General features: G+C 30.5%; 1 protein-coding gene across 2 annotated transcripts; it reads right to left on the minus strand.

Annotated features, from left to right (window-relative positions):
• Positions 1 to 64: 64 nt before the first annotated feature.
• LOC145319993 (vacuolar protein sorting-associated protein 33B-like) lies at positions 65 to 7,908 on the minus strand. 2 transcript variants are annotated; one of them, XM_080162412.1, is made up of 17 exons: positions 7,784 to 7,908; positions 7,324 to 7,427; positions 6,900 to 6,941; positions 6,460 to 6,600; positions 5,879 to 5,998; positions 5,342 to 5,510; positions 4,889 to 5,010; positions 4,449 to 4,554; positions 4,027 to 4,120; positions 3,603 to 3,731; positions 3,318 to 3,459; positions 2,859 to 2,927; positions 2,520 to 2,585; positions 2,081 to 2,195; positions 1,700 to 1,783; positions 1,184 to 1,306; positions 65 to 428 (listed from the first exon to the last, which is right to left on the minus strand). In XM_080162412.1, exons 1-17 carry the CDS (start codon positions 7,866 to 7,868, stop codon positions 310 to 312), a joined length of 1,830 nt encoding a protein of 609 aa, XP_080018538.1. In that variant the 5' UTR covers positions 7,869 to 7,908; the 3' UTR covers positions 65 to 309. The 2 variants fall into 2 exon arrangements, with proteins under 2 accessions (XP_080018538.1, XP_080018537.1); XM_080162411.1 differs by having other exon boundaries at positions 66 to 428; positions 3,603 to 3,737; positions 4,033 to 4,120.
• Between the last annotated feature and the right edge of the window lie 352 nt (positions 7,909 to 8,260).

Here is an 8,260-nt window from a genome sequence, read left to right on the forward strand (position 1 = left end):
TCTTTGATTAAAATTCCTTGAAAATAAAACTAGGCTGAGGGTATTTAATAATGTAATTGTAAGAATTGTAATGATATTGCCATTTAAAAGGATATGTATTTTTAAAAACACTTAATTTTTTTCTGAATATGTGCTGGAAATCATTTTATCAAAGAACAAAAACATTCGTACTTCTAAGTAACATACACTTTTTACATTGTATCTAACTTTTTATGTGTACCTTAATATATAATTATACATAATGTAACCTCAGGTTAAAGATAAACAATGAATAGATATTGGACAAAATACATATATAATTACATATTACTAAGAAGTTATTGATAATTTTTCACATTGATTGAAAATTGAGTTAGCAGAAATATTGCTTGTACCGGCCACTACAAACTGCCAGCCTGTTATTGTCTGCAACCACCGCAACGCGGCAACCTGCAGATGCCAGTTTATTCAGTTACCAAAAAAATACAGTAATGACAATAAAAACCGTTCGTTGTGCTTTTATGTATTAGGGTGGATCAATTTCGGACACAAGTTTCAATAAAGTAAGTAACCTACAATTTAGAATTTAAAATGACATTCTGATGGATAAATACTAATGTTAAATAGCAGTACGGGGGTCTTTCTCTGAAATATACTGTCGTTTCTTTCATATAAAATACTTAAAAAACTATTTTACTCATGTTTTGACTATTGGCTATTGACATTGGCTTGTAATTATTGCGCATAAATATCCTTGTCGACCTTTGTTTGATGCTTTACTAAATGCAATACTAAATCATGTACTTTATTAAGCCCCCCCCCCCCCCCCCCCTCTTTGGCATCAACCTCTCTAAAACTTAACTTCCTAGTTACTACAGAATCATCCTTTTCCAGTTAAGATCTAACTAATATCCTAAACTGCTGAATAAAAACCTTAATTCCAGCAACGCATCACTGTACTTATATCTTGTCATACCAATCCTACCCCTCAAACTGTCCAATACCCTGTTTTATGCCCTTATAATCCCACCAATCTTAATCCTATTGACCTCTGGCACAATCTTATATCTGTTAAATTATCTATTAGATATCAGGCCATAAAGCTCATACACTGACATTCCTTAACTTCCTAAAATTGTATCTTATCGCTAGACATGAGAACACGTTAGTCGACACAATACCAAGTATTAAACTGATAATCTTTCCTCAGCCATAGTATAACCGCCAATAAACAGTACTAGTCCAACCTTGGGAGCATCGGGACTCTTCAAATCTAATATTGTTTCTCCAGTCACCATCTTCAGACCTTCTTTTAGTTGACCAATTTCTAGAAATAATCATACACATTCAAATAGATGATAAAGATAATAAGGAAAAGAAACGAGGAAAAATTATTATTCATAAAACAACTTTATTTGAAGCAAAGGGGGTATCTTGAGGTAATACACAATAAAATTATGTACATCCCCAATGATAATTAACAAAATTGCCCCTATATTCTGTATATTAAAATTGTTAGTTAAAATGTTTGAACACTATTACTTTAACTAACACCAACAAATAAAAATTCTATAAAAATATCCAAAGTATTGGAGCCAAGATAGTGTAGTGTGGGTACCAGTGTAATTTAAAGTCCAATGCTCCTTCCCTCCCCTGGACAGAAATACCAAATAAATTTGGTAGATCACATCTTTAAATCAAGTCATAATTTTTATTTTACCTGGACTATTTTGAGATTTAGCTTTGATAACTTCTTGAACAACCTTGCATGCCAGAGGTGTGTATGCTCCATTGAATACATAACCTAAATAAAATATTTGTATAATTCTATTAACATAAAAAAACATTTCCAACAGTTTTTTGTTTTTGATATTAATATCAAAAAGCTTCATAATTCCTGTCACTAAGAAGCTATACATGAATTATTTTTATTGAGTTTCTAAAGGTACCTAATAGATTAATTTAATGATTATGTCCCAATTTATCCATCACTACCTATGTATTTTACATATTTAGAAAAAAAATTTAAAAAATATTTTTATTTTGTTAGGCATCTAATCATTATCTTACCATTTTTATTCAAAATAAATTAGAGTTTAACCTGGATTATTTTGTTCTGTTGGATTAAGAACTTCAGTATCAGGAACAAGTTTCAATTTCTTGACCATGGTCTGAAAATTATTTCCCCGCGTTTGTGAAGTTACCATGCCAGCCATCTGTTGCCCAAAAATAATATTTAAATAATTTGTTGCTTTTAAGCATCTGGAAATGGCCATAACTCCAAATCAATGGTTCAGCAAATTTTACGGGTTTGTTCCATTAATAATTAGGTGGTTTAGGCGTATTTTCGGTAGCCTCTGAAAAATGATTGTCAACAAAGTAAAAAGTAACACCTTAAAAGAATAATAATTTTTTTTATCCAGATTGACCTAAATACTCAAAGAAATTGATTACTAGAAGAATTTTAGCTACGAAAAAAGTGTCATATTGGTTTAATTTGACTTAACAAGAAATTAAAATGTTATTAATATATTGTTTTCCTGTGAAACAACGGCACTCGCCCCACGCCCACTTGTCACATTTCCTCCAACTACCGTTTCTGCAGATCCTGAAGTTTAAGTTCACAAAATTCACCTTATTGGTCAGAAAAATAAAAATATTACTTCAAAAATGCGATGTTACCTACGCGCCTATACAAAATTCACATTACTACTTAAATCAAAAGTAAGATAATTGTAGTATAAAATTCATCCTTCTAAACTAGGTATCGTTATTCACTTGGCATCGTTATCACATGACTGTAACATTGCCACAACTACAGTGTACTATTTGTACCTATTTAAAACGCTAAGATATCTTAAATAGGATTTTATTAACATTCCTTTGACTTTTAATATTCCCAGGCGAGTTAGGTTGGTCCAAGTTGTCAAATGATGGAATCCATAAGCCTATAATATTTTAATATAAAAAAAACTATAATTTCTTTGACAAAATTTTAGTTTTATATAAATATCGAATGTGGACTCCACAAACGCAAAGTTAGAGCTCCTTGCAAGAAATAAAAGTTTTGAAATTATTAAAAATGAGGAGATAAATGATCCTAACAAACTAGCAAGCATAAAAATCTGAATTTCTAAATAAACAACGATCACATAAGTCTTACGAATACATATTCCAATCTTAGATTGTTGATTATATCATATAATATCTTGCTGTTATTTTTAAATCATCATGTTTAAAATGAACTTAATGACTTTATGGTTATATTTATACCTAGAGTTGCTATGCTTTATAAAATGTACCGAACTGTTACAGAAATCAAGAGATAAATTGTTGACCTGTACAAATTGTTGTTTGAGCGTGCTAAAATCACTTGGAGAAATTCCATCTGAACATTGTGAAAGTAAACAGATGAGTCTGAGGGCAATATTCTGAGGAGCTAATTGGGCCATTCTTTCTTTTATATACATCAAATTTTCTCTAAAAAAATAAATTATTATTTGAATTTGTTTATTACAGGAAAAAACTGTAAATTAATATAAAATAAATCATTGTTGGACAACAGAACATCCACTGTAAGCGTATACACCTGACTGAGTTTTGTGAGCTACTTATACACTTACTTGTAGTTAAAATTAGCAACAATTGAGTGTTCAACAGGTAGCTGGGTTTCAAAATATCTTCCCTTCAACTTTTGTATTCTTTCACTGGCCCCTATGTGTAGAGCTACAGCTTTAGACTGGTTTTTCATGTTCCTAGTTATTATATTATGTTGTTGATTTGTATAGGTATTATCTAAATAACCTTCAACTTTATCACCATTGCATTGCCAATAAAAAATTGAACTTAAGATTTATTTGAACCATCGAAAGACATTGATTCCAATGAGGGTTGAAAGCGTCAACATTCCCCCTTTATATTGGAATTGTAGAGGCCTATTTTACCCTCTTTATCACCCCCTAAAGGTTTACACCCCCTGGAAAACCCAGTCCACGCTGCATGAAAAAGCATAATCCTTTATTTTAGTTTGAAATAAAACAAACAATATTCCTGAGGTCATTTTGTACAAAATTCTTCATTTGATCCACACTCATTCCTTGAGCAGCTGCCTGAGCGGCTGACAGCTGCTTAGCAGTTAAACCTAGAAAAATGTTAAATATAATTTTAAACCGATGTCATGTGGATAGTTTCTTAAGAGAGTGATTATTATACTTTATTATTAACATTTCATTTTTAAAGCTATCTATGCGTTTTCATTTCATCATTGGTATTGTGCAGTGTGACGTGAGATAAAAGAAATAAGAGCAACCTAACTAAATACTTGTAGATTGGCTTCTCTATTAAAATGGGAATTCAATTATGAAATATAGATAAAAAAAGTATAATTTCTAACCTTTAAAAAACTATTCTTCCAGAAATTAGATTTTTATCGAATGACAACAACTTAGGTTACAAATATGAAAACCTACCTAAGACAGAAAATATTGAGGAAAAATGTTTGTTTCTAATTTTTTCAAACATTTTATCCATTGAAGACAGTTGCAGTTTTGTTATTCCTTCTTTGCCTGTAACCTCCTATATTAAAGAAATTAAATCAATTAAGAATTAATGGTAATAGTTTATTTCTAACTTTAACTCTAGAGGGATAGTTCATAGAAGAGCATTTAACGAGTTTAGGTACTTGTAATGGTGATCCTTAAACATTTTCATTTCATACCTACCTAAAATTTATTACAGAGAGAAATTAACGGTTTTATGATAATCAAAGCAAATTATTAGGAGTTACACGGATAACTAGGCAATCCTTAAAGTTTAATTTTTTTAAAAATATCAATTGTTGAAATCGTTCTAAAATGGTTGAATTGACTATAATTAAAGAATGGTAGGCCGACTAAAAGAAATGACTGACCTGGCCAAACTCAACAGTGCCACAATTAATACCAAAAACTTCGTCCAGCAATCCTTCGTAAGTAAGCGGAGAAAGGAGACAAGATACCCAGTCTGTATCTCGTTCAAATAGAAACAAGGAACCTAAATACAAAGATATATTCGAAAATTCTTGAGTATTTTTAGCGATGAAAAGTATCTATACACAAGATAGATTTAAAAATTTCATTAGGTAAACTCTAAAAACTTGTTTTGATTGAGGAAAGAAGTTTGAATTGTCTCGACATATTTTTCATACTTTTAAATAAACCGTTCTTATGTAGTTATCAAAAAAAGATAGATAGAAACTGAATTAAGTTTAATTATTATTTGTCCTAAGTTATGTTCTTTAGCACGAAATATATGACATTTATATACACAATCATCAGAACCTTTAGAATCTGATTCTAGAAAACCTACTTTTCAAATTACTTACCAATGGTGGGCTGCTTCATTTTGGGTTGGCCATAATGCAGTGAGAACACATTTACTAGACTCAGGATCTTCTTAACATGTCGTCCATGGGCACACAGGTTCGGGATCTGGCCATACAGCTTCTCCACGCCCCATATAGCGCGAGCAACTGATACCAAACCAGAATGATCCTAGATCATTTAAATAATAGTTTTTCCCATAAAAAAATTCGTTAGAGGTTGGCGAACTTATGAGTGAAAAAAATTAAATTTAGGTTTTATTTAAAGGAAGCTTTCAAAAACAAATACCCACAGATACGGAGCCTTTAATAACTAGAAAATATACGTACGTCATAGGGATAGATGTAACAATGACCGCAACTTTTAAACGAAAATATAACATTTAATGATCAACATACTAAAATAGGTAACTAATTAAATTGTGTCTGAAAATATGCTCTATTACATAATAAACCATAACTTGTTAACAAAAATCTGGTTAGCTTGTTATTGCTGTGCTATTTAAATGTAGGTATAATAGATCTTGTGTAAACACTAACCTGATCAAGATATTGATTTCTAAAGAAATTGTTCATCTCCAAGGAAAGAAGATCAAAGTTGAGTGGAATAAACTCCCAGGTATAATCATGAAAGGTCACGTGGCCTGCCAATCCTTCCTCCTAGAGTAGGTAATTGACATGATCAGAGATATTTAGAATTATTAATGTAAATCGGTAATGATTCTAGATTGTTTAAAAGAGGTGCTTTAAAAGTTTTTATAGTTGTGATAAGTGTTTGATAGCAAATATGACAAAAAATAGGCAAAAAAAAATGTTTGTAAAAAAAACCTCCGGAATAAAATAATCTAAATGTTATTTGTTATTATTTTATTACATAAAGACATGATCATGCAAAGCTTACCTAAATGAAAGTGATTCTACAATATCTAAATTGAATTAAAGAAGAACACGCATAAATAAATGTATGGTTAAAAACCATGCGTTTCATCTAAAGAAAAAAAATCTCTGAAACTTGGTCTTAGTTTAAATTATCAAGAAGGCTAAGGGTTAGAATTGGTTTCCTAGCTCCTAAAAGTCTTGGGCAAAGTTACTAGTAATTCATCAATTGTTATAAACCTTACCTCAAATAATATTTGTACAGAGGCTAAATTTCTTGGAACCAGAACTACATGAAAATGTTGGTTAGGATGGCTGATAAGACAGGACGAGATTTGATCCGCTACAAATTTTGCTTGAATTAAGTTTGCGGATATTAGATAAACCCTGAGCAAGTTTGTAATGATAATAATAAAAAGCATGGACAATAAGTGTAACTAAAGGCCTAAAAATCCGTACACCTAGTCAATACAATTGATGTGCCAAAATCATTATGATGATAATCGTAAAGATAAATCAGTAGCTTATAGCATGTATTTTACGTAAATAACTGAATATGACATGAAATTAGATACCTAGCTCATTTAATCAATGTTTTGCAATAAAATCGGTCAATAACTAAGAAAAGTCAAGACAATTTCATTAAATTCTGAATTTTATTATTTGATAATTGATTATCAAAATTCCTTATCATATTATCTGGGACTGGTGGAATACCTCCTCTTTCCTTCACAGAAAATATAGTTCAAATCAAATTAGATCGATTGAATGAATGTACTAGATACATACAAATCGGGAGTTAAATAAATAGTCTGAAAGGACTTCAACTAATTAGCAATTGGCATGTTAGTCCATAAAATATTCTTTTGCAAAGTAATTTTGTAATCGATTTTTAATTAATTGGATTTAATTGGAGAAGGTTTCTGACCAGTCAATGAGAAATAAGGTAGTAATCTAAATTAACGAACGAATTTCCCCTGTCATAATATCCACGTATATTATTTCCTTTAGCTTTATTTTTTCCCTAGGAACCTAACTTTAAATGATCAAAAATAATCCACTTAAAAACTAGATAAAAAGGCACAATATAAATGAATTAAATTATATGCCTGTTTGACAACGGTTTCGACACCAGCAGATTTTAGAACTGACATGCCGGCCACTCGATCCATAGGTCGCATCAATTGTGGATCTAGGACTAACTGTTTTCTACCTAGAATCACATATATTGTTTTAAAAAGAAGGTTTTTACTATTTTTAGCTAATGCAGGTTTGGCGAGGGATTACGGTGCTTCCTTACATTTTTCAAGGTTGAGGGTTTTATTCTACAGGAAGGGTTGGAAACCGATTGACAGGTTTTATTCTATTTTGATGGGATTAGAATGAAATAATACATCATCCATTCATTAAAAAAAAAAATACAGGCAACGCAATTCTCTCTCTGACAAACTGTTTTAAGTTAAACTTTTGGTTTTAGTGAGGGTTTCTCTTAATTACTTGTGACTTTAATAATTTAGTACTTGACATATTTATAAAATTTTAAGAAGAAAAAGTTAAAACAAATATTACCCGGGATTTTGCCTAAAACAGTGACCAAGTTTTCTCTGGATAGAAGTGTCAAAGCTACTTGTAAGTCCGGCTCTAATGATGACATTCTTGTGAATAAAAAAGTTTAATATATCTGTAAAAAAAAATTATTATTATATTTAGCACATTTTTTTATGTCTTCTGAACAAAACATGTAAAATCACTGAAATATTAAAACCTATGCTTCAAAAAAAAGAGCAAAATAATACGTATGAGGTAATATTTTAATATATTTTGTTTAAAATAAACATATTATTTGCTTAAAAATGAAAAAAAATATTGTAATAATAGTTACATTTTCAATCTTTAAAGTCAAAACACGATTTGTGCGCGTTTGCCGCGTATCATTTTATACACAGCGTTAATGAGGGAACATTGGGATAAGGAAATTATTTTAAGATCATTTTTAAAAATGGTGACCCCTAAAATGGTGGGTCTGGCTCTCTGACATATCTCAAA

Source organism: Acartia tonsa, chromosome 5 (genome assembly GCF_053477335.1).
Source record: "Acartia tonsa isolate MP-2025a chromosome 5, ASM5347733v1, whole genome shotgun sequence".
NCBI classification, from domain to species: Eukaryota; Metazoa; Arthropoda; class Copepoda; order Calanoida; family Acartiidae; genus Acartia; species Acartia tonsa.

Coding starts and splice junctions, on each gene's coding strand:
- LOC145319993 (XM_080162412.1), bottom strand. CDS start 7,868: ATGTCATCATTAGAGCCGGACTTACAAGTAGCTTTGACACTTCTATCC. Junction 5,011..5,341: donor AATGAAGCAGCCCACCATTG/GTAAGTAATTTG, acceptor CTTTGTATTTAG/GTTCCTTGTTTCTATTTGAA. Junction 1,307..1,699: donor TAAATCTCAAAATAGTCCAG/GTAAAATAAAAA, acceptor GATTATTTCTAG/AAATTGGTCAACTAAAAGAA.